General features: G+C 53.5%; 1 protein-coding gene across 3 annotated transcripts in view; it reads left to right on the top strand.

The window, feature by feature from the left end:
- The window catches only part of AACS (acetoacetyl-CoA synthetase), a 48,372-nt gene that overhangs the window by 13,393 nt on the left and 9,387 nt on the right, over positions 1 to 25,592 (top strand). For all 3 annotated transcript variants that reach the window (XM_019748798.3, XM_088801087.1, XM_088801086.1), the window contains 10 exons: positions 1,316 to 1,429; positions 5,664 to 5,761; positions 11,487 to 11,601; positions 11,763 to 11,844; positions 16,158 to 16,305; positions 19,618 to 19,698; positions 21,382 to 21,506; positions 24,705 to 24,769; positions 24,901 to 25,023; positions 25,470 to 25,583. In XM_019748798.3, the coding sequence (XP_019604357.2) occupies positions 1,316 to 1,429; positions 5,664 to 5,761; positions 11,487 to 11,601; positions 11,763 to 11,844; positions 16,158 to 16,305; positions 19,618 to 19,698; positions 21,382 to 21,506; positions 24,705 to 24,769; positions 24,901 to 25,023; positions 25,470 to 25,583 (1,065 nt within the window). The remainder of the gene's footprint in view (positions 1 to 1,315; positions 1,430 to 5,663; positions 5,762 to 11,486; positions 11,602 to 11,762; positions 11,845 to 16,157; positions 16,306 to 19,617; positions 19,699 to 21,381; positions 21,507 to 24,704; positions 24,770 to 24,900; positions 25,024 to 25,469; positions 25,584 to 25,592) is intronic.

Consider the following 25,592-nt stretch of genomic DNA (forward strand, 5'->3'; position numbering starts at 1 on the left):
CTGGTTCCCCCTGTGGGAGGCAAGTGGAAGCCGCAGTGTCTTTTATGACCAAGACTCAGAAGTCACTGTCATTTCCATGATATCCTGCTGGCTGTCCAGGGCCCCTTCAGTGTCAGAGGAACCACGAGAGCGTGCACACCAGGGGCAGGGTCCCGGGGGGCCGCTGTGGAGGCTGCCACGCCGTCTTTCCCATTCTCGCCAGTCTGTTAGGTGACAATTCATATCTCACCACTTTACTAATGTACATTTCTTTGACAGTTAGTGAGATTGATTATTTTATTTTTCTCACTCAGACATATTTTGCAATTTCGAAGTTTTCTGCAGTGAGCTTTCATTACCTTTATAATCTGAAAAAACAACAAAGCTGGAATATTATTCAGCAATAGAAAGGAATGAGTTACCGAAGCACAACAGCTTGAGTGACTCTGAAGGGCATTGCATTGAGTGGAAAAAGCCAATCTCAAAAGGCCCCCTCCTGTGATTGCATTAAATGACATTCTAGAAATGAGATTTTAGAGGTGGAGAAGAGAGAAGTGGTGCCAGGGTTTGGATTAATGGGGGTGGGGAGTGAACACAAAGGGTAGTGGGCGGGGGGTCTTGGTGGTGATGGGAATGTTCTGGGTCTTGGCTGTGGTGGTGGTGGTTATAGGAAATGTTATACAATGGTAATGAACACATTGTATCAATGTCAGTTTCCTGGCTTTGACATTGTACTAGAGTTCGGGGTTGAGGGTACAGGGAGCTATCTATAGTATCTTTTGTATTATCTTTGAACTTTATGGAAATCTATCTATATCTATCTATATGTTTATTTTTTAACATTTATTGAGGAATATTGGGGGATAGTGTGTTTTTCCAGGAACCATCAGCTCTAAGTCAAGTCGTTTTCAGTCTAGTTGTGGAGGGCGCAGCTCACTGGCCATGTGGGAATTGAACCAGCGACCTGGGTGTTATGAGCACCACGCTCTAACCAACTGAGTTAACAGGCCGCCCCTAGAAATCTGTAATTATATTCAAAGTGAAAAGTTAAAAAAAGCCCACAACCAAGACCAAAGGATTCTTCACCTAAGAAAAGCACTCCCAACAATAAAAAAAATTTTAAGTGGCAAATTCTGTGAGTGCATTTCGCTGGCTAATTGTTACGCAGACTTTCTTTTTGGTCAAGTTGAGTAAGCCTGCATCTTGTTTGTCTCCCGCACCTGTGTAACGTTTCCCTGGGCAGGTATTCTTGACAAGTGCGCGTCTGCGTTGCATCTGACCCAGAGCCGTTCTTTTTAGGGTGGTCTCCATACGACCTGTCCTTTCTCTTTTCCAGGGGAAGGCAAAGAGGAAATTGAGAAGGTGACTTTTGAAGAGCTGCGGCAACAAGTGGCTTTGTTTGCAGCAGCAATGAGGAAAATGGGTGTGAAAAAAGGAGACCGGGTCGTCGGTAAGTGTTTTGGGAGCTTGTCGTGGTTGGGAAGGGAGGAGACCGAGGCAGAGGAAATGGCTTAGAAGGTTGGGACAACCTCTGAATAAGGTGGAGTCTCATCATCACATACGGCCTTATAGGATTTTAACTATTTTTTGCACAGCAAAAAATAACCAAGAGAGGAAGATCATTGGTGTGGCTCGTGTAGCAGCATCTGAGGGCACCAGGCTCCCCGGAGTCATACCTGTTTCAGTGCCTGGCATCGCCTTGGGCCAGGTGTGTGGGTTTGGACCAGGAGTCTCTCCTCCCTGACCTTGACTTTCTTCATCTTAAATCTAATCGGTGCGGCAGAGATAGGCTGAACTGGCTGGTTGTTGAGAGCGTTTTATGGGCACAGAAGTTAAGGGTCCTGGCATTGCACTGGCTCTCAGAGTGCACGGGGGCCAGTGACAGGGACGACAGCATTCGGTGACAGTTTCCTATCCAGGTGGGGCTGAGGTTCTCAGTGCTGTGCTGCTGAGGTCCGAGTTAAATGGGTCATTCCCAGATCAGCAATCTGGTTTCGCTCTTAAACCAAAGAGGAGGGCATTTCTGTTCTCTGGCCCCATGATTTTAGTCATGCCACCGACCGCAGTGGCATATGATGGTGTCTGTCCCCTGCTCGCACGGCCCTCCGGGTGGAGAGGAGGACCTGAAACCAGGTCGGCAGGCCCTACACGGGCACCCTTGCTCATCTTTCCTGCCTCCTGCCACACCCACCCTCCATGTCCTGTCGATGTAACGTCACATCTGTAGAGAATTTTTATAAAGATGGACTTGAGCCAAAGAGAGGATATACTTGGAAGCAAGAGGTCAACAGACTGAGCCAAATGCTTCTGGAGGGTCTGTGTCCTGCTCAGAGCCCTCTGCTTGGCCCTCGAGCCACTGCCTCCCTGAGAGCTGCCTTCCCTACCGCCCGTCCTTCCCCGAGCTCCCTCCGTAACTTTTATCATCGCCTGACGTAGTCTTATTCTCATCGTTTCGTTGTGCCTCTTTCTGCCCACTGCAGCTCACCTCTGTGAGAGCAGGAATCCTCTGTTCCCTGCGTGTCCCAGGGCCTGAAACAATTCCCCTGAATATTGGCTGTGCCTGAAACCGGATGATAGACTTTAGCTCTCGTGTGGGAGGGGAGGCAAGGGTAGTCCTGGCTGCAGAACCGGCCTGGGCAAAGGTGGAGGCTAGTGAGGGCAGGTCCTCTGCAGGGCCAGCTGGGGCCACGGGGCTGAGTGCATGTGGAATGTGTGGGGTGGGGCCATCCCGGAACGCTGGTCCTGGAAAGAGCCGTTCAGGTCAGCTGGTAAACTGAGGCCCGCGCCTTCTCCTGCCCTGAGCACCCCCGCCCCCCCCCCCGCCCCCCGCCCTTTGCTTCTTCAGGCATCCCTTGTGAGTCGTGATTTCCTACCAAGAGCAGCTCAGATGTTTTCCGTATTTTCTTTTCACTTTGACTTCTATAAAAAGTATAAAGGCTTATGTATGGACGTGTTCTCTGCCCCAAGGAACTTGAGTTCATTTGGACATGGGCTGGTTTCTACGTGGGTGAGCAGGCACACGTGAGATGGTGTGCGGCCCTGGTGATCAGGGCACCAGCCTGCCCTCCTCCTGCCCCCATGTAATGGGACCAGGGCCACAGGAACCAGTGTGGCCGCAGCAGGGGTGGCTGGGCGGAGCTTTGGCCTTGGGACCTCAGTGTTTGGTGTGGGTGTGCCTTTCCCAGGGGTGCTTCAGCGTGTGTTTGCAAAGAGGGTGGCCTTATCGCACGAGAGCGAGTAAATGGGCTGGACCCAGTGTCAGCCCATTTCAGGTGACAGAACTGGCCTTGGAGTTACCGCTCGCCATATGTTAGTTGATTAGAAAGGAATCGATAGTAGGGGACACACCAGGGTGCCCCAGTCTCCACCCTCCATGGAATGTTCTCCTGTGTAGCAGTGGGTTCACCCGAGTTCATTGAGGTCTCTGCTTCAACGTTTCCTCCTCAGTGGCCATCCCTGGAAAAACCCATCACCACTCTCTCCTTAAATGCTGCTGTATTTTTCTTTGTTGTCCTTACCACCCACCTAGCATCACAGGATTCTGTGTTTGTCTGTGTGTGTGTCCATCCTCCAATACTAGGGGACAGGGCCTTGTCTTCTGTTCACTGCCATGTCTCAGCCTATAGAGTGACTGGCATATAATAGGTGTATAATAAAGGTTTGGTGAATGAATGAATGAATGAATGAATGAATGAATGAATGAGAGCCGGGCCGATGATCAGAGCAGATACTTTTGTGGTTGGAACCTCAGTATCTTGGGTTCCTCTTGGTTAGGTTTAATCTGTTCCCTTGTCAGGTCTAGAAAAGGAATTTGAAATGTTCTCCAATTTTTTCATTCCCTCCCATTTTTATTTTTAAAAATCTCCTTTTGAAGAACACATTTCTGGGAGAAGGAGAAGCAGAGAACAGGGCGTGTTGGGGAAAACGGCCAAGCCCCCTCTTGGCCATGGTGTCCTGGACTCTTCAAAATCAGGCTGGTACCTGGCAGCCTGCCCTCTTTGAGCGTCTCAGCTTGGACACCAGTCTCCCATAGTTAGTGGGACCAGATTGTATGTTTCTCTGAAGAGAGCCCTGCGGAATGATTCTGGAGGAGTCCATGGGGAGATGCTGAAAGGGCTTCAGAGACGGAGTGAGAGCTGCTCCTGCCTCAGTTTCTCGTGTCTGATAAGTGGTCATCCGGCCGTTGGTCAGTCTCCACCAAGTCTACTGGGTCACATAGCCGCTCTGGGCAGTGAGTCCACCCGCCCTGGGGCAGCGGCACCACGGCGAAGCTTCAGTTTGTACTCATCTCTGCAGCAAACATCGGGGCCTGCCATGTGCCAGATGCTGGGTGGAGGCCTGGGGACCGAGAGAGTGATGCGTGAACCCTGCCCCGTGGGACGCTGTGGCTGGGCAGGGCCGGGCCGGTGCTGAACCCAAAACAAGGAAGTGCCAACTGCTGTGGTCAAGTGCAGTGCAGAGCAGGGGGAGGAGGGGCAAGGGAGAGTGTCCCGGGTCCTGGGTGCCAGAAGCCACGGCTTGGTGGCCACCTGGGGAGCCCTGCACGGGTAAGACATTTGGCCCTGGCCCTTCCACTCCCTGACACCTTGTGCACAAATCCTTTCCTCTGGAACGTTTAGGACCATCTGCTTAATTGATCATAGTCTCTGGCCAGAAAGCTTCTCTGCCTCTATTGTCATAAAACCAGCCTCTGATGAGATGGAGGCCCTGAGCCCTTCCTCTGCCCCTTATAGGCGTGTGTGTCTCTTGACTGTCTGCTCACATTCTGCATTTCCCCTGTCCTTCCCCTCCTTCCCATCCTCCCTTCCTCCATCCACCAACCCCTCCATCCCTCCCTCTATCCATCCCTCCATCCCTCTACCCATCCATCTCTCCATCCCTCCACCCACCCATCCCTTCATCCCTCCAACTATCCATCAGTCTGTCCACCCGTCTGTCCATCTGTCCAACCGTCCACCTATCCATCCATTCATCTGCCAGCCAGCCAGCAGTTCAATATCTGAAGGCTTTGATATGTGGGGCAGAGGAAAGAACAAGACAGACGAAGTCCCTGCCCTCCCTGCCCTGAGAAGCAGCCACGAAGCGCCAGCTACCGTTGTACGTAGGGGCTTATCATGCGAAAGAGAGCTCACTTGGTGGGAGAAATATTACACAGCGTGCTTTCTGGGTGACAACCCAGGGGACTTGAGTTCAGGGGGTGGCCTTGGAGACGGCTTCTCTGGCAGTTTCAGTGAAGAGCTGCAGGGTGAGCACCCGAGTAGGGAAGGCTGGTGTGTGTGGAGGAGTGTTCAGGCAGAACAGACAGCTTGTGCAAAGGCCCTGAGGCAGGGGGAGCAAACAACCACTAAAGAAATGAAAGAAGGCTGTTGTGGCCGAGCCCAGAGTGGGAGGAGTGGAGGGGGAAGAGGCCGGGGCCGGCTCATGTAGGGCTGCGGGGGGTCGCTCTGATCAGTGCATGGAGAGCGGGTTAGAGGGTGACAGTAGGAAGTGGACAGGCTGGCGGTAGGTCAGCCAAACGAGAGCTGTCAGGGCAGCTGGTGGGGGGTGGGGCTGGCGTGTCCCTTGGGCAGTTCAGAGCCAGCCCCTCTCCCCACTCCTGCCTGGCTCCCGGAGGGACCTTTTGGAGGTCTACTACATCCAACACACCCTGAACCCCAAGCTTTCTGTCTGTGTCCCCTGTGCAGGTTATTTACCCAATGGGCTGCATGCCGTGGAGGCCATGCTGGCTGCAGCGAGCATCGGTGCCATCTGGAGCTCCACATCCCCAGACTTTGGGATGAACGTGAGTTGGGGTCCCCACCGGAGGGGGTGTTTCTGGGCCCTGGGAGTGCCCTGGGTGTGCGTGACCACATGAAGTTGTCTACATGGTTATCCTGTGCGGGGAGTTTCCCCCATTTGCTTCCAGAAGTTCCCTCGATGCTTTGTGTCCGTCATGGTCATCTCTTACCTTGTACTTGGGATCTGGGCTTTGCGCTCTGTGCGGGAGGGCAGGGCGCGGGCTTCTTTATCTCCGTAACCCCCAGGGGACCATGGACCCAGGGTAGCTTCAGCCAGCTGCCTGGGGCAGGGGCAGGAAGTGTGCACCGAACCCACTGTCGCTGCCCGGCCCTGGGGCCCCTCTGTGGGGCAAACGACGCAGCAGGACAAATCCCCAGCCACTGAGCAGCGCTACAGCTGCCCGAGAGCAGAAGCAGCCTGGTGCCAGGACGAACAGTCAGTCAGGGACGTGGATACCTGCCGTGCCCTCTAACGGGTCTGTCCTTGTGGCTCCTGGGTATCCCACGTGCCCAAGGCTCCGTAGCCAGCAAAGTCCCCTGGTGGGAGAGAGGGGCCAGCCTCGCTGAGGTCAGGGGCAGCATGACTACCCCAGAGAGCACCACTTGGTGGCTGCCAGCTGGACTATGGTCATGCCTCCTGGAACTTTCCAGGGCCTCTCCCAGATCGCCTCCACCCAGCACCACCCGTGGTCAGTGAGGACTGACCTGAGACTGGAAGTCTCTGTGTGTGTGTGTGTCCTCTCAAGTCCCCAGGGCCCTCAGTGAGGCTGTGTGAGCTGCTTGGGGCCTGTGGTGACCTCATGGGAGGGTCTGGAAGGTTGGGACTGAGCGCTTGGCTGCTGTTGCTGGTGGATCCCTCAGCAGGTCTCCGGCTGTGTGGCACGAATTGCAGAGAAGGGCCCTAGGGGTGCGAAGGCAGTGTGGCCTGCTGGCACAGGGCACGCAGGCAGGCAGGTTCTCAGGTTCTGCCTGGGTTCGAATCCCTCTCTGCCGCTTCCTGGCTCCGTGTCCTGAGCACACGCATAGGGGAACTTGTGAGGACCGCAGAGTGACGCTTGTGTGGGGTTGGGGACAGGGCGACCTACCCCTCGAGGTCAGTGATGTGTGCTGCTCAAGTTGGGAGATGGGTGTTTTCTGAGCTAATTGGAACTTTTAACTTTTTGTAAGCCAGTTGTGAGGGTGTTGGGCAAGCTGTGTGTGGCATGGGGCGTGATTGTGACCTCTAGGGGCTGCAGTGATGCCCCCACCCGAAGGCTTGGCTGAGAGCAGAGCTTGGGGATTGGGCTAGAGGGGTGTCTGAGCCACGGGATGTAGGGCGGGGAGCATGAGGGGCAGGCGGGCCTCTGGCAGCCTCCAACTCAGTCGGTGCGGCCGCGGCTGCTGACCTGTGGCCTGTTCTCATAGCTCATTCTCCTGTGCAAAGTGTCACACTAGATGCCATTCCGGCTGCCTCTGGCCGCCAGGTTCTGCGGTGGGAGGACACAGGCAGGGGACGGCCCTGTAGCACGAGTGTCTCATTCCTTCCTGCTTCACAGTTTGCTGGAATCACGGCCGCTGTTGAAGCTACTTTGGGTAAAGGAAACACTAGATGGCGACATGGCTCTGCTGTCCCTGCCGTCGTTCGCAGTTCTGTCCCAGGAATCTTGGAGTCGGGTGGCATGAGTCTCAGGGGAGAGCCCTCGTTTATTCAGAAAATGACAGCGCCAAACGCCTTCCTGCTAAGACTGTTACTCTGCCCTGAGTTCTGGGAATCGGTCCTCATTTTGCTGGCGTGATGGTGTACAGTCCCCTCTCCGTCCTGCTGGAGCCAGCAGGCGTGTGTGCAAGCCATCGCGTCACTCACCTCCGAGTGAGCATCCAGGGGCTGGCAGTTACCACGTCAGTGCCTGCTGACCTCACAGCCCTCCTGGCTGCCCGCACCCGCCTTTCGGCTCCAAGGCTGAGCCTTCCGGGCCCGGGGAGTCCTGGGCGCGGTACTGAGCCGTGGCACTTGTTCACATGGGCATCTGTGTGCTGAGTAGGCACCTGGGACAAATGGATGACACTGGCGCCTCAGATGTCAGCCATCAGATTCTGCTCCGCCCTTGGTTAACCCTCAGGGCAGCATTCCTGGTGACGAGGTGGGGCCTGGGACTGAAGACAGGGAAGCCATGGGCTGAGGGCAGTTCTCAGGCTCACAGAATCTACTGGGAAAACGTGTCCCATTCTTCATTTCTGACGTCACCATTGTAAACCTCAAATGGTGCCCCTTTTCAGGAAAGGCCACTTTTCTGAGATTGGCAATGGGACACAATGACTTTTCCACTTGGAGTCATGTTTCCCGTTTCAAATCACTGAAAATCCCTATTTAAAGAGGAAATTGCCCCTCTCCTGCAAATCCTGGTTTTAACTTTTTGGCTTCTTTACAATGATGTCACGTCGTTAGTGCTCCTGAAGGAAGTCCTGGTGCTGTGGCAGTTCCCGAGTACGGGGAGGGGTCTCCATACAGTGGATTCACCCATCCACAAATGTCATGGTGACCTTTCCTCTCCCCGTTGGCTGGTAAGAAGGGTCCTGTGCGTTGCCAAGCATGTACCAGTCTGTGGTGGGCTGTTCCAGTGGGGGGCAGGGGGGACACACTGCTCTTGCCCTGATGATGCCGGGAATCGCCCCTTTGCTCTGCGTCTGCCCTGCCCCTGCCTGTCTCCTCACTGGGTGCCCTCCTCCATCTTTGCCAGTTGTCCCCCGCCTTAGTCGGACACCCAGTGCTTTGGGCTGGGGTGGGGGGTGGGGTGGGGGAGTCATCTCCAGGCAGGAGGGGTGCTCTGTTTTCTGGGTCTGCAACCTTCCAGCCTCATCGAGACCTCCAGGTCCTGCATTTTTCAATGTTTTGCTTTTTTCTTTGTTTGCCCGTTTCCTTTGAGTTGGTGGCTTTCTCAGAGCCGTGGGGGAGCCCAGCCTCTGCTCTCCGCACATCTAAGAGCCAGGCCCGCAGCCTCATGAAGCATTTTCAGATCACTGGGTGTGGGGGTGTGTGTGCACGTGTGTGTAGACGGGGCAGCTGTTCTTGCTCTGGGTGGCGGTCCATGTGACTCAGCACTGTTGGTTTCAGGGCTTGACTGGTTGCTAGGCACCGTATTCAGGGCAGATGTGTGATCACAGGTGTGTTTGTTTCATTGCAATAGGAAAGCAGCTCTCGCCTGAGCAGCTCCCTCCCGGACCAGAACCAGTTTCTGGTCCAGTAGTTCCGGTGCTCAGGGATCATTGGTGACCCACGCTTGACCAGCCAGGACAATGTCCAGCGCGTCCTGGCACGCATCTGAGTCTCCCCACGATGCCAGGGCCCAGACCTCAGGTCCTGTTTGCTGTCACTGTGACCAAGGGTCACCCCTGAGACCTCTGAGCCCTTGCCCGAGTTTGTTACCAACTGAGTATAGGACAGTCAGTTGGGAGAGATGCTGGATTTCACGAGACGTCTCTGCCGTCTTTCAGGGCTCTGTATCTGGCTCCCTGCCACTCCTCCCTGACCTCAGGGTTTCATGCGGGCCTTTCCCCCCCAACCAGCCCCACCTACCCCACCTGCCCTGGGCTTTGCTTGTGGTACCCTCTGCTCTGAAGGCGTCTCCCCTCCCACCTGGCTGCAAAACCTACTCCTCTTGAGGCTCGCTGAGGAGAGTCGCTGCCCTGGAGCTTTCCAGCTTCTTTCTTCCTCCTCCTGATTCTCTTTAGCTGCCCTCTGCTTTCCTGTCCCATGCCACCAGCCTGCCATTCTGCCTCACCCTGGTGTCTGTGGAAGAGACAGACCTTTGACCACTTTTTCTGCCATGGTAATGTCTCTTCAGGTATTCTACCACTTCTTGAATCAAGTTTGATACTTTATATTTTTCTTGGGAATTTATCCACCCCATCTGGATTTTGAAATTTATTAATGACATTAAAATAGTGTTTTCTCATTCATTAATCTTTATTTCTGTAGGAGAGTGTGATTTCTAATTTTGTGGGATTGCATGCCTCAGTTTATTCATCTGTAATATGGGGATAGTAATGGTATTGTCCTCTGTTATAATATCCATGTATGTCACAGGTTGCTCTGAACATTAAATGAGTAGATATTAGTCAAGTGCTTAGGATACCATCTGATACATAATAAATGAATTGTATGTAAGTGTTAGCTAGAAGTGTTGTCGTTTTTCTTGATCAGACTTGCCAGGAGGTTTATTTTATTGGTCTTTTTGGAAAAAAGATTTTGCACTTATTGGTCAATTCCATCATTAATTTTTCCTTATGGCTTTAATTCTTCCCTTCTTTTCTTTTCCTAAATCATGAGTGTAGTTCACTAAAACAATTGGGAATTGAAAACAGTAACATTTATAATTGTTTTCCTATTTTTTCTGATAGATTATATGTTCCAGAGAGAAGGAACCCTGTCTGTTTGGTTCCCTGGCATGGTACCTGGCATAGCAGATGGAATAAACAAATGCTTTTTTTTATCCCAAACTCTTTTCTGTTAATTCAGCTTCTGGTGTTGAAAATTGTGCAGCAGTGAAAGAGTCTCAATCCTTGAACCTTTAGCCCAGAGAGTCTCAGATTTTAACGTGCATCAGGGTCACCCAGAGGGCTGTGAAAGCACAGGTTGCCTGGCAGCCCCAGAGTTCCCGATTCAGGGGGTCTGGGCCCCAGGTGATGCTGTCACTGCTGGGACCCCTGGGGGCCCCTGGCCTCCCCGTCAGAGTCAGTGACATAGACACATGTTGTGCTCTCCCCTCTAATGCCTGGCCCACTCCAGAGCAGTGAGTTACCCTAATGAGCTTAATGACCCGTCCAGCCACGGGTGGCTGTAACAAGGGGGAGCCCTGCCCCATTGAGTCCTCACGGAGGTTCTGGCCTCACGGCCCGGCGCTGCAGCCCGGCATTGACCTGGAACCACTCGCACTGGACTGCTGGGTAAGGGAACAGGAGAGCCATTCTGGGCGATGTCTTTCCAGCTGCTGTCTTGTGGATGTAAAGGGCTCCACCATTGTCTGGACTTGGGGAAGCCTGGGATGAAAGGGAGGGAAGGCCTGTCTGAGATGCTTTAACCTGTCACCCTTGGGATGACAGTCAGGTTGTATTGAGTGTGTCACAAGGCTATACTTGTCGATTCACATCATTTACAGAAACAAATTCAACACCTGCACAGGAGAAAGGTGTTGCTTGGCCGGACGGCAGATTCCACGCATGGTGTCCACAGACACCTGGGTGTGGGGAGCCTGCGTTTTAAAGTGGGGCTTGTTTCCTCGTGTGCACATCATCGCTCAAGCATTTGGTTGGCAAAAAGTACCATTCAGAAGATTCAGGTACCTCTTCAGTTGAAGATTAAAAGAGAACCAAAACATGGAAATGTTTTCCTGTTTGGAGGGTGGGTCTCCTGTTACGTACACAAGAGCAGCCGTGTTAAAAGGCTCCTGTGAGTGCGGAACCTTTTCTGTAGTGCGAACACCTTATAACTTTTCCATTTTATACATTGGAGTTTGTCCTTTCAGTCTCTGTACGTCCTTTGGTATTTGTTTACGTCGATACTTCCCCTGAAGTGATGGTCACGTTTTGCTTGAGTGTCTTTATTGGCCACTGGGTGATGGGGACCCCGGAATGGGGCTGGCACCCTGATCATACTGCTTGTCCTTTGCCTGAAATGTCGCGGTCCCACGGCTGCTGAGGGCGTTTGCCTTTTGGAGGACCGACCGATGACGACGCTTTCCTCCCTCTCCTCAGGGTGTCCTGGACCGGTTTTCCCAAATCCAGCCGAAGCTCCTCTTCTCCGTGGAGGCTGTGGTGTACAATGGTAGAGAGCACAGCCACCTGGACAAGCTCCAGCAGGTGGTGAAAGGTGTGTGGCCCTTCCGGTCGGAGCGGGGCTGGGGGTCTGTGTGCAGGGCCACAAGGGCTCTGGAAGCTACGCTGTCCTGTACCGTCATGCTTTGTTAAAAAACCCAGCCACTAAGTATCTCGCGCCCCATAACTTTGTGTTCTCCCTCCTCTCTCCTTCAGGGCTACCGGACTTGAAAAGAGTGGTGGTGATTCCTTACATCGCCGCTAGAGAGAAGATAGACATTTCCAAGATCCCCAATAGGTAAGCCATGCACGGGCGGATCGCTGGCTCCGTGTGCAGCCCCTGCACGGCCCCCCGGGCAGCACACTCTCACCCCTCCCGCGTGGGGCACAGGTGCAGGGGCTTTTAGTTACACTCAGCATTTTGCAGCTGGGCACCTGAGGCCACATAGTGAATGAGTGGCAGGACAGAGAAGGTCCCAGGAATCCTCTTTTCCTGTCTGTTGTCCCTTTGAAGTGGTGGGGCCAGGCCCAGGTCCTGGGATTGGCCACAACGGTTCTGACGGTGATTAGCGTGTATATGTATATGCACACTTGTGTACTTGTACACGTGCGTGCATGCACACACAATGGGTATATATACATGCATGTGCATACACATGCACACATGTGTGTGCATACAGATACACATGTGTACACATACATGTACACACACGTGTATACACGTATATACACATGCACACGTATGTATTTCTCTTTTAGAACCTGTTCCTGTCCTCATTGCTCACGGTATCTTCCTTTGCTGTTCTAACATTTGTAAGTTGATACACTACCTTCCTGGAGTATCAAATAGAATTGTGAGCATCTTAATTCTTAATAGAAATTAAGAAATGGATTACGGTTTGCTCAAAGTTGAATTCGTTCCCAAATTCTTGGAGTTATACCGCTTTCCTTTTCTTGAAGCAATTGTGGGGGACAGTTCCGAGATCAGGCGTGTTTACCTTCCCAGGTAAACTTTTCCCTTTAGCCTCCTGTGTGGGCTGCAGGCAGGAGCCTCATGAGCAGCCCCCGGAGGCCACCGGGGAAGCGGCTGCACAGACGCGGTGAGGGGAAGAGATTGCAGAGGCCTTTCATTTAGGCGAACAGTTGGCTGAGTGCTCTTGTGCAGGGTGCTCTGGGGACACGGAGAGGATCAAGGCTCTGTGCTGGCCTCAAGGGCCTGCCATCCAGTGGGACGGACAAGTCACTTGCAGTGAGGGTGAGCCACGACCACGTGCTCAGGGGACACAGCTTTGCTCGTCGAGGGGGGGCAGGAAGTACCTGGAAGTTGGGAGAAGTGTGTCGTTGCTTATCTGTGGGGTCTGGGGGAGGTGGCACCTGAAGTGACCTTGATAAGTGAGCAGGATTTGGGGACAGGTGTGTGTTAGGATTCCAGAGGTCGAAGGGTACTGCGAGCAAAGTGACTGTCCCCTGAGAGCCAGACTGCTCAGGTTCACATGTCAGCTTTGTGACCCTGTGCAAGTGATTGACTTCTCTGTGCCTTGGTTTCCCCATCTGTGAAATGGGGATGATGACAGTACCTTCTCCTTCAGGCTGGCTGTGAGGAGAAGTAAGTCGATGTTGGGCGGAGTGTGTTAGTTAGGTCTCAGTAATATCGTCATGAGAAGGTGACAGCCGCAGGTGGGAGCGAGCTCTGTCCCTTGGAGCATCGAGCTCAGGATACAGGCAGGCCCAGGAGCCTGGACTTGTCCCCTAGACTGTAGGAACCCTGCCCGTCTTGATCAATGACGACCAGGTGACAAAGCCAGGGTCTCAGTTCACACAGCCGAGAGCAGCTCCCTGCTTTTTAAAATTCACTCACTCATGGACTCATTTCTTCAGCAAATATTTACTGAGCACCCACCATGTGCCAGTGTTCTTCTAGGTACAATGAACAAGGTTGACAAAAATTCCTCATGAATCTTATAGTTTCAAGTAGGGACAGAAATCAAGAAATAACTTGACTAAGTAACATACGTATTGTGTGAAGTGGTGAAAGTGCTATTCATTTATAATAGCTATTTATCAAAGCACCTCAAACCTTACCATCTGTGACGCTCATGGATTCTGTGGGACAGGACATCAGAAAGGAGCTTGGGTGTTCTTTGCTCTGTAACGTCTAATGTCTGGGGCGTCAGCTGGAAAGACTCACTCAGCAGCTCAGGGCACCTGGGTAGCCCGCCATCAGAGGCATCTTTACTCACATGAGTCATCTTTACTCACGGGAGTCTGTTCCTGGCAGTCGACTGGCAATGTCTGGATGCCGTTGGTGGGAGCTTCTCCCATGGCTTTGTATGTGGCCTGGTGTCCTCACACAGCCTGGCAGCCTGAGGGAGCCTGGACTTCTTGTGTGGCAGCTTGGAGCTCCCAAGGCAAGTGTCCCACGAAAAGGAGGAGGAAACTGCATGGTCTTTTCTGACTCGGCCTCCGAAGTTACACACCAGATTAAAGGAAGAGACCTAGGCGCCACCTTTTGATGGGACAAGTCTCTAAGACTTTACGGACACATTTGGAAACCACCACGAGTGCTCTGGAGAAAACTCGAGCAAGGTTAAAGGGCTGGGCTTGCCATGGGGGAAGGACGAGGTGGTTTTCCATTGTAATTCGTGTAGTCATTGAAGAAGCAAGTTCTGACCAAGACCCAAAGGAGGTTCAGGAAGGGAAACGCATTTCAGGCAGAGGGACAGCCAGGGCAAAGAACTTATCAAATGGATTGGCCAAGGAGATTGGGGTGGGGGTGGGGGCTGGTAGTGGATAAGAAGGAAGAAACCGAGGAAATTCCTCCATTTTGGGCTTGAGTGTTTGGATGAATGCTAGTTCTGTTAACCAGGAATGGGAACACAGGAGGCAGGGCAGAGAGAACTCACTGGCTCCCTGCTTTCATGGAGGGGTGTGGAATGCCCCGAGGCCAGGAGGAAAAGCGGACGGGCTCACTGCCCCAGGGTGCCTGGCTTTGGTTCTTCTGACGTGTTGATCAGTAGTTGACGTGAAATGCCAGCATCCAGGGGAAGCCTATTAGCCCCTTCACTTAGCTTCATACAGTGCAAAACCTCCTCTCGTAAACCCTGCGAATTAGACCCCTTGCCATTCACCTTTTGATTGCTGGCTGCCGTAGACACACTGAAAACACGTGCGTGCCCATGTGCAGAGACCTGGAGGTGGTACCCACCCTGGGGGCTTTTCATTTTTAGAGGAGCAACAAAAACAATCTGTATTTTCTGTGACTTATAGACCTTTGAAAGAAAAGCCTTTTCTCTGCGGACGTACGCATTAGATTGGGCACGCTGTGTAAGTGGGATTCAAATGGGAGGTGCCCTTTCCCATTGGCTGGAAAGTGCCACAGCGAATCGTTTTCCTGGCACTCTGGGGCAGGAGGCTTTGTTCACTGCTCGGAGATGAATTATTTTGCTGCCCTTTAAACCTCCGTGCTCCCCCCGGACACATCCCTCTTTGAGGCCGCCTTCCCTGCACAATAGCACGGTCTTTAGTACACATGCATCTGTGTTTCCGAGCATCCTTTGCAAATCGCTGCGGGCTCAGCTGAACTGATGTCTCCCCGTTCTTTGAAAGAAAGCAAGTTCTATTTGTCAAAACTGTGTTTTTGGTTTTTTTGCCCCCTTTTTTCTTCCCCCTTTTAAACCAATGGAGGAATCAGGCCAGTGTTTGGGGATCCATCTTTTTGTTGGTTTCAAAGTCAAGAACCCACCTCTCCCAAGATGGTTTTTCGGCTTCCGCTGCCCTGTTTCTGCTCAGAAAACAAAATGTCCTGTTTGTGACCCCTTCAGTGCTTCTTGGCCACACACATGGATGCTTTCTGTCTGTCAGCTTTGGGGACAAGGCGGGGCAGATTTCTTAGCTGATAGTCCATAGCTGGGCTTCATTTTACTTGTTCTTGGAGAAATAGCTGTTGTCTTGCTGTTGTGCACCCTGGGGATGGGATGCACTAGTGATAACACGTGATGTTTGCCCAGTGCTGTCTCTGTCGTAGAAACTGTAGTTTTCAGTTCTTGGCCCCACCTTCTTGCTGTGAGCTTCATGCTATGAGAAAAGTTCTCGAATCTCGCACCTCCTTCCCTCCCTTCTCCTTGTGGGGAAAGTGTAGTGATTCAGACCCACTTGGCCAAGGCTTCCTTTTGGGGGACTGGAAACAAGGGTCTGCTAATGAGATGGTTGGTAGCAAACAGGGAAGGAGCTTGGGCTCAGGCCATCAGCACCACTGTCCGACCTCCTTCAGCAGCCGCGTTTGCTTACAAACAGCAGCGTGTTAAGTGCGCGTGAGCCTGGCTCGCAGTGTCTATTAAAGCACTTCACAGATTCTCTGAGGGGACAGCCCTGGCCCTGTCCACGGTGCTAATAAGGCAACTTGACCTCAGCTGAAACCATCACTCACTGAATTAGTTTCCCTTGAGCTAGTTGTCTTCTCCTGAACCCCGGGTAAGGCTTCCACTCCAGGCTGGTTTCCTCGGGAGCCCAGGCTCTCATCCAGGGGGGCTGAAGGGGACTGAGTCCGGGAGGGCTCGCAGACCATCCAGCATTCCAAACGTTCATGGTTTGTCCCATGCATTTCACCCACAGCGTGTTTCTGGACGACTTCCTTGCGACCGGGAGAGGGGAGCAGGCACCTCAGCTGGAGTTCGAGCAGCTGCCCTTCAGCCACCCGCTCTTCATCCTGTTCTCGTCGGGCACCACCGGGGCGCCCAAGTGCATGGTGCATTCTGCCGGGGTAGGTCTCCATCTGTCCCCGGGTGTCCATGGGGCGCCAGCGTGCAGGTGGGGTGCCTGGCGGAGACCAGAATGGAGCCTAGGCGATGGCCAGCTGCTGTCCTCAGTGCCGCTGCTGCGCTGCCTGGCCCCACGGGGATGGGGAGAGGGCTCCGGCCCCTGGCGCTGCTTCTCCACCACCCTGGGCCTGCTGGCCTGGCCCGCTTTGCAGCTCTTTCCACATCCAGCTTTCCATTTCCCCCGCAGTTGGCTTAGCCTAAAGGGAGAAGAACACCTGTGGGATCTTGGTCAGACCTTGTCGTAGCCTTCCCCCCCCCCCCCCCCTTAGGAGAAGAGAATTCTCCACGTGCAGAAGCCTCGTGTTCTCAAACAGCTCACGGCTATCACTTGATAAGATGGCGGTGTTTGAAAATGAAATATAAAATTTCTTATTCTAGCTCATTTAGCTTTACAGAGGTTTTCTATACCTAGAAGCACTTTGAATCCCTTCCATAAAAAGGAACCGTTTCCATCTGAGTCACTTTACAGCTCACACAGCTTTTTCCAGAGTGTCTCCATCAGAACAGGGGGACGAGTGAACATCCTTCCTTGTTACCTGGATTTGGACTCACCTAAGGTCTGACTGCAGGTTATGAAACAAAACCGCCAGCTACACCAAGAGCCCATTCACACACAGTGGGTGGCTTCTCAGGAAACCCGAGGGGGGGTGATGGTGCAGGAGGGGCGGTGTCCAGGGCCAAAAGCTTTGTTCCTGGGGGTAACACTGGCCAAACTGAGGTGCCTTCTCATGGGAGTGAGTTGTCCTTATAGCTGAAACCATCCTATTTTACTAAGTCAAGTCAGGGCTGTGTGCAGTCTGTGATGTCATTCACTGTGGTTGCTGGAGTCACGTTTTCCCTGGGGAAGGGAGCGGGGTCCGCCTGGTTAGAGGCCTATTAACGAGCCATGGAGGTGACCATTTTTAGAAACCTTGCAGACGAGGGAGGGCGTGTGTGGCAAAACAACAGACATTTTAGGAGAAACTGAAATGTGTAACTGTACTTTTATTTTTAGTGCTTTATGCACAGTGAATGTCACTTTTTTAGGAGAGGAACATAAAAATGTATTAGATATAATGTAGTTTGCTCTTAAAATCATCGTGCCTGGTATATTTAAAGTATGGAAAAATCATACTTATTCTGTCCTCACTGGGCTCTTGCATCTCCAGGGAAGTGACTAAGCAGCTTGCCTGTTTTAAAGCGTCATCTTGACAAGCACCTTGATAACAGCAAGGTGAAAGGCCACCATGATAGGGCACCTGGCAGGTCCCCTGGCTTACTGGGGGAGGGGCTTGTTCCTGGATGGCTGGTTTGTTTTCTAAGTCCATTAAAGAGCCCAGAAGGCAGCGTCTCTCTTCCTTCTTTGAAATTAAATTACTCTTCTTGCCTGAGGCCCACAAGACCATGCTGCTCATATTTCCTTTCGCTCAGACTCGGCCATGACTCTAGAAATCACGGGGAAAACTACTGATGTGAATTAAGGTGCATACAGAGAGATTCTTGAGAGAGAAGCGAAGCCTGGCTTGTTTGTGCCCCCTGAGAGGGTGAGGACAGTGAACAGTGTGGGTTATAAATAGGCCATGCTAGGCGCAGATCCAGATTTAAATTAAGTGCCGATATTAAGTAAGAAAGAAAATGGGAAAGGGATTTGCCGCAGGTTCATGTGGTCGGGGAGCCCTGGTCCTCACAGCGGATTCAGTGTGTCAATAGTGAGCATTCATCCGAGTTCCTGAAAGCTGCTTGTCCCCCGGTGATTGCCCAGCCCTCCGAATCAGCAGTGTGCGTCATGGAACTTTCCTCGGAGCCCTTGCCTGCCCGGTGGGGGAGGCTGTCCCTGACCCACCCTGCACTCACCAGAGGCTCAGCTTGGAGGGACTGCAGGTGGCCTTGGGGAGGCCTCGGGAGGAGCCCTCCCTGCCTGCAGTCTTCCTGCTGCCTTCTGCAGGGACCCCGTGTGGCCCATCACAGGGGCAGCTATTCAGAACAGACTCTGGAATAGTTCTGGCTCTAGAATTAGAGAATTTGTTGGGCAGGATTTTTCTATTCAGCTTTTAAAGGGATTGTCTCTTCCTGTTGGCTTATTTTTCATTTCTTTTGGGTACAAAGAGGGTTATAAAGGCCAGATTTTAATCCGTAGTTTCTTGCTTCAGCCCCCATAGTTCCTAAACAACCAGGGTCTGCGTTGCCACCAGCCAGGTGCTTCTCTGGGGCCTCAGAAGGGCGTCCCCAGTGTAGCCTCAGGATCATGTATGAGACCCATTGTAAAGATGGGAAAACTGAGACGAGGGTGGTTTAGCGGCTGGTACAGGGCCACTTGCCCTGCTGTCTGGATTGTGCTTGGTGATGGGACGTTTCTGGTCCTCCCTGTGAGCTGCAGACAGACACTGAGTTGTTCGGAGCAAGTGGAATACTATACAGCTGTGAAAAATCACGGGGAAGCGCTGTGTGTACTGATAAAGGGCTCCAAGTGATGTTAAGTGGGAAAAGCAAAGTGCAGGACAGTGAGCGCAAGTGAAGCAGCATAAACCAATGTATGTGGATGCGCGGGGACCAGTATACTGGAAACAACCCCAGGAAGCGCATTCACCGGCTGCCTCGGGAGGCCTGGGTGCGGGGTTGGGGGAGGGAGGCTTCTCATGGTGTATGCTTGAGAGTTCTGGACCATGTGAATATACTGCTTATTAAACATGAAAATAAAAACTAATAGGCTGTGTGTAGGGGTGGGAGGCAGGGGTCCGACTGGGCGTTGGTTTGAGCTGAAAGCAGCATCTTGTGCCGGGCCCTGGCCAGGGAGTCCCCAAGCTCTGAGCCGAGGCCCGCAGAGAGCTGCAGGCAGCAGTGCTGTGTGTCCCGGCCACAGCCTTGTCCTGCCGCCTGCCTGTCTACCGCGAGGGGACAAGGCTGCCAGGGGAGAGGTGCACGGAGCCCGTCCTTTGACCTTATCCGGTGACTCTCCCCTCGGTAATCTTCACTCCCGTCTGCCTGAGGTTGCTGGGTCCCTTGCTGATGCTGACACCCTGGTACCCAGAGCTTGCAGGCCGGCAGCAGCCCATCACAGGCTCCTCCCCAGCTCAGTGGCTCTCAGCGCTCAGGTGGCAGGTGGCAGGGTGACATGGGAGCATCGCTCATCAGGCGAGGGTGCGCACAGTCGGCTTCCTCGGGGAAGGAAAACGGAGGTTTACTGCTGCGACCCGTGGGCAGTGAGTCTGCCGGTGGCTCCGTGCAGGGCGCGTCCCAGCCGGCAGCGCCGCTCACTGCGCCTCTCCTCTCCCCAGGGCACCCTCATCCAGCACCTGAAGGAACATATTCTTCACGGCAACATGACCAGCAGCGACACCATCTTCTGTTACACCACGGTGAGCGGCCCCAGAGACGCCAAGAGAGGTGCTGGGCTGAGAGGGCTGCCCCTCCCCCTGCTTCCCGCCTCAGATGGCTTTGGTTCCTTCTGGGCAGCCAGGCTTTGGGCTTTCCTTACCTTTCGGCCTCTCCCATCACACGTGTTAATTGCAAGAAGCACCCGAGACCCCAGGCTGCTTGTGGAGCAGCTTGTGATGGGTGGTCTTTCTCTGTCATCCCTACAGCCCTTCCTCTCTCTCTGGCCCTGCCTCCCTCTCTAGCTCCGCCCTCCCTTTCCGGTCCCGCCTCCCCCTGGCCCTGCCTCCCTCTGGAATTGGGGCGCTCAGTACTTTGGCCTGTCCTCTCTGCAGTGCCAAGTGCATTGGAAATTCTCGAGAAACCGAGGACACTGACTCTCAGTTCAGTGCCTTGAGCCTCTAGAGGTGAGGGGTGAGAGTCACATGACTGAAATCTGCAGTCAACTAGCTCTTGCCCCAGTGTGTGGACGTGAGGTTCACTCTGCCACCACGCTGAGCCTCTGCCCTGATGAGACAGCTCTGTTCTTCCCCTGCGTCCTTACTGGTGCATCTGCTGGCTGAGCACAGGTCACGTCCCAGCTGCCTGAGAAGCCGGCCAAGTCAGTGTCTGACCTTGGTGTTTCTCACTGAGGTATCTGCACTGGAATCCTGCAAAAGCTGCAGCATTCCCCAAATAAGGCAGTGGGTTTAGGTGGCCAAGAAAAAGCAAACAGAACACAGCAGAGACCGATGTCCTTAGAGTCCCTTCTCTGTGCCAGACGTTGCTGGGACTGTGGTGGGAAACAGGATGGTCCTGCCTCCTGCAAGTTCCGTCGCTCAGTGTGAAATATGCATCAGACCAAAGCTTGAGTTCAAGGGATTGGAGATATTCCTGTCCTCACTGAACGCTGAAAGATGAAAGCTTAGGTCAAGTTAAAGGAAGCTGTGCTTTATCACAAGGCAGGAAAACTCAGAATCGGCTTTTTCCAAGACTGCAAATATCAAGAGGTCCCAGGATGATTTAGCTCCATTTCCTGGATGTTTACTTGGGGCTGAGTGTCTCAGGAAATGGAATGCTGGAGGTGCGTCCCTAACCTGTGAGGTGGATGCCCAGGACCCCGGCTGTGCCCCTGGGGACAGACCCAGGACCCAGGCAGATATAGGAGGGGGAGCCTGGAGTGCTCCCGACGTGTGCCCGTGTGCAGGCGCCCTCATCTCTGTGTGCCCAGATGTAAGTCAGGGGACTTGGGCCAAGGGATTCAGGTGTGTTTCAGCTTTAGGCTTTAGCCCAGATCTCTGTTCTCCCCCTCCTCGCGTGTGGGACAGTGGAAGGCCTCAAAAATCTGGGGCATTTTTCTCTTTTCACTTTCCTGGAAGCATCCTGTGTGTGAAGGCTCAGACAGTTGAATGTTCCCATGGAGCAGGCCGGGTGCCAGCCACAGCCTGGGGGTGGTTTCTGCGGGCCCCACCTGGCCAGGCCAATCCGTGCTGGGTCCCTGACTAACCAGCTTTAACAGCTGGATGGTAAACTCCTGATGTGAAATTGCTGGGCAAAGCCTCATGCATCTGAAACGGGCACTTCTTGCTGACGTTTGGCTCCGTTTTAGGCGGATGTGAGAGGCTGAGTGATGGAGGCGAGCGGAGCTGGCCAGCGCTTGGTTGACACTGCTCCTCTGTCTGTTCCAGGTCGGCTGGATGATGTGGAACTGGCTGGTGTCTGCTCTGGCCACGGGCGCGGCTGTGGTCTTGTACGACGGCTCCCCCCTGGTGCCCACGCCCAACGTGCTGTGGGACCTGGTCGACAGGATAGGGTAGGTACCAGTGTTTGGACTTCTCACCCGCCTTTCTGCTGAGCCCAGAGGCGAGGAGGAGAGCCCTGCCGTCTCAGCTGCCCCTCAGTGCCAGCCAGCGGTTTCCTGGAGTGTTCTCTAACCCTTGCTAGTATGATCCTAGATGCTTTCTTCCGTTCTTCCAGTGCTGCGAAGGGCATCTCCGCCTTTCCTTTGCTTGGGTGACAGGTGGGGATGCTAACAGCAGAGGCAGAGGCCAGTTACAGGGCAGTGCCAGTGCCTCTCCCGAGGATCATAAGAACGGGGAAGGAGGACGTGGTCCCTTCTGCTCCCCCATTCCCTTCCTCATCGTCACTCAGACACTGGCAGAGGACCCCGTTTCATCGCTGCTTTCTCTGCTGATGAATTAGTCATGATGGGTGGACACAGTCTCAGCACTGCGGTTCAGGCCACCGCTGACCTACTGGTCGCGTTTTCAGAAATGGGGACGTCAGAGAGCTCCAGGGGCCTGGAGTCAGCCCGCTCTGAACCAGCCTCATTATGTTAAGTGTGCGCCTGCGCACAGTGGGGAAGCAAGGAGCCGCTAACGTTTTAAAATCCTTGGCCATTAATATTTTAAATACAAGTTTGCCCAGTCTGGGAAATATTTAAATCCTGACATTTGGCTCACACTATTAGCCAGGAAGATTCTCCCTAATGAGCTTGTTTCTGACGGCAGGTTAATCAAATCCCTGGGGATTTGGATGGCGCTAAGCTCTTCCCCTCAATACCTGTAAGCCTGGCTCTAGTGTGTGTGTGCGCGTGCAAAAGCGTGTGACTGTGTATGTGTGTACGTGGGTGTGCAGGAGTACATGTGGCCAGGGGGATTTTGTGGTCAGGGTTAGGGTTGGAACTCGGGGGTGTTCTGTCCAGGTTTGGTAGTCGCTGGGCACGCCTCGAAGTGCCTGTGAGCCGTCTGCCCGGGCACACTGGTGCGGCAGTCCCAGGTGGAGCGCGGGGCGCGTGAGCAGGCTCGTTTTTCAGTGAACTCGTTAGGCAGGCGTTTGCCATGTTCTTCCCACACCCTCCACATGTTTGGGTGTCTGCTCTGCTCTGTGCCAGACAGTGGCCCCGGCGAGCAGATCCCTGTCCTCATGGGGCTGGCACTGGGATGGGGAAGGTAAGGAGAAGAGAAAGAAGTGCCCTTGTAGGTCTGGGATCAGGGAGGCCCCTCGGGATGGCACTGGGGCTGGCGCCTGAATGTTAGGACTGGGCGGTGGTCCTTGCCGAGGCCCCGGTGGGACCGAGACAGGTGTGTGGGGGGAGCTGGAAGGGGCCCCTTATGGCCCGAATGTGAAGAGTGGCCGTGGCGGTGGGGGGAGACCTCCAGGTTGTGCTTGCAGGGGGCGTTTCCCTGTGTGAAACAGGACACTGTTGGAACGTTTGAGCGACAAGGTCTGGTTCATATTTTTAAAGCTCAGTATCCGGTGTGGAGAATGAATTGTGGGGGAGGGCAGACGCGGGGAGCCCAGGTCGTAGGCTGGTGGGGCGCCCCAGGTGAGGGAGGGTGGCCTGGGAGGAGCTGTCTGTGACCTGTCTGCACAGGTCCTTGGAGGACTCTGGAGGGGCTGGAGGGGCTGGGGGGTCCCAGTGCTTTTGGAGCTGAGAAGTTGCCTCATTCCTTGTGGGGTGATTCCCAATGTACTCCCTAAAAATATGCAGCACTGAGCACCCACACAAGGGTTCCGCACTTCGTGAACTAAATGTGTTTTTAAACTGTCTTATGTAAGCCCTGAAGATAGATGGGGAGACCTTGCCAGCCCTGCAGACAAGCAGGTTTGTGACTCAGGCCGGAGGTACTGTCTCAGGGTCCTTCCCCACTGCCAAGGCCAGGTTCGTGGATACACACCTGGGACTGAAACCCTCTTTAGAAGCATGAGAGCCATCGGTTTGGGCGGGTGTGGAGGACAAGAGAATAAAGTACATGTGTTGTTTGGGGGTGGGGGTGGGGGTGTGGGTGTGAGAGAATAAATTTCGCGTGTTATTTTGGGGTGCTGGGTGACTGGAGATCTTTGTACCTGTGGCCGGGGGCAGTCACTGCTGTCCAGGGCCAGTGTTCCCGTCAGAGGGCGATGGGGTTCCTGGTCTGTTAAAATACAGATATTCCCGGAGGGGTGACAGCTTAATCCTTGGAGGTGGTCGGCAGTTAGTTCATCAGGTTATTTGAGTTGATGAAATAAACACGGGGGGACGGGGGGAGAAGTGTGTCTGCTTCCTGCTCCCCACAATACCCCCAACCCAAAACAGGCATCTCTAAGGAACAGGTGCCTGAGGCTTTAGTGGTGGGCTTATAGGTGGCAGGGGGTCCTGGTGAGAGAATAAGAGAAGAGTAGTTTTGAGGGGGCCCCACCCTGCTGTTGATTCAGCCACTTCCTGCCCAGCCAGGCCTGAGTCACCCAGGGTCCTGTGTTCGTTGTCTCTTAGCATCAGGTCTCGTCACCCAGGTGTGAGGGCTGAGGTTTTACTGCACAGAGAGATAAGGAGGGACCTTGGTTTTACAGCCTCTGAACCCCCAAGAGAAAACTCCCAGGAAGACGGTTTACATGTCAAGGCTGCCTCAGCCAAGGAAGAGAGACAGAATATTAAGTAGCGCTCTCCCCTTGAAAACACAGTGATTTATACTCTACATACTGTGTCATTTTCTGAGCGTGAACGTGGGGCTACAGGACTGGAGTAGATTCTAAATGTTCGAAAAGAGAAGAGCTGCCATTTTTCTAAGTTCTGTAAAAATCTGAGCTTACTGGAGACAGGGGGTGGGTCAAGAATTCCAAGTGTGGTCCCTGTTCTCCCGGAGACCCTTTGCCCCGTCAGTGCCATTGGACAGTGAGCGGGTGAAGTTAGAATCTGAGGGTTCTTAATTTTGATTTTGTAGTCTCCTTTGGTCCCCCAAGAGACAGTAGTCTGCCGTTGGGCAGGTTGTGGGTCTGTGTGGAAAGGATAGTTGGAAATAGAGCCCAGGCTTCAAGGGAGCGCGCTGCTCTGCACACTGGAATCGTGTGAGGGCCTTCACTGCTGTACCCAAGGAAACGCAGGTGTTGTGACTTGTTCCAACTAAATATAAAGTATTAACCCAGAACAATGATGTGTCTTGGAGTTTGCACACTTGTCAGAAATGAGCCACTCATTTTAGAAAGAACCTTGCAGAGTTTCTGGTGTTTTCTTTCCCTCCTGCGCCCTCAGCATCACCATCCTTGGGACCGGTGCCAAGTGGCTGTCTGTGCTCGAAGAGAAAAACATGAAGCCAGGTGAGTGTGCCTGTCAGTGTCTGGTCCCTGATTGCCCGCCACGGAAACCTAACCCGCCATGTCACCCGTTTCCGGCACGCAGGCTGGGTTGAAGGCGTTAGTCTTAACCTTTTGCTGATTCTTTGCCGCAGTGGAATCCCACAATCTCCAGACGCTTCACACGATCCTGTCCACCGGCTCCCCACTGAAAGCCCAGAGCTATGAGTACGTGTACAAGTGTGTCAAGAGCAGCGTCCTCCTGGGCTCCATCTCAGGTATGGCTCCTGTGTGCTGGTGCCAAGGAGGGGAGTCCTGCATGAGTCAGAGGAGGTGGGGACACGTCCAAGCTGGTCCCCCAAGGCGTGCACACCCTCTGACCCAACACCTGTGGGGTGGCTCTGAGGGAGTGAGGCATCCATTTCCCGGGAACCTTCCAGAGTGACCACAAGAGGTCATTGTTTTAGGCTCTCCTCCAGCTGGGAGACTCGGGCAGAAGGAAACCACCCAGACACGGGAGGTTCACTCCAGTGTCTAAATCACCTCCTCCATTTCTTTCTGAAGAGCAGCTCCACCTGTTGGAGAATTTTTCAGTATTTATCTGGAGAAAAAGGGGTAGATATTTGTCCTTTGGGGTCTTTCTCCTTTGCTGCTCACTAAGGCAGGACATAAGCAGTTCGTCTCAGTCTCCTGATGTTTGAAGCTCCTCGTATCCTTGTCACAGGGGGCACCGACATCGTCTCCTGCTTCATGGGCCAGAATCCTTCTCTGCCTGTGTACAAAGGGGAGATTCAGGCACGGAACCTGGGCATGGCCGTGGAGGCGTGGAACGAGGAAGGTACGGCTT

This window comes from Rhinolophus sinicus, chromosome 9 (genome assembly GCF_057876585.1).
Source record: "Rhinolophus sinicus isolate RSI-liver-muscle chromosome 9, RSI-T2T, whole genome shotgun sequence".
NCBI classification, from domain to species: Eukaryota; Metazoa; Chordata; class Mammalia; order Chiroptera; family Rhinolophidae; genus Rhinolophus; species Rhinolophus sinicus.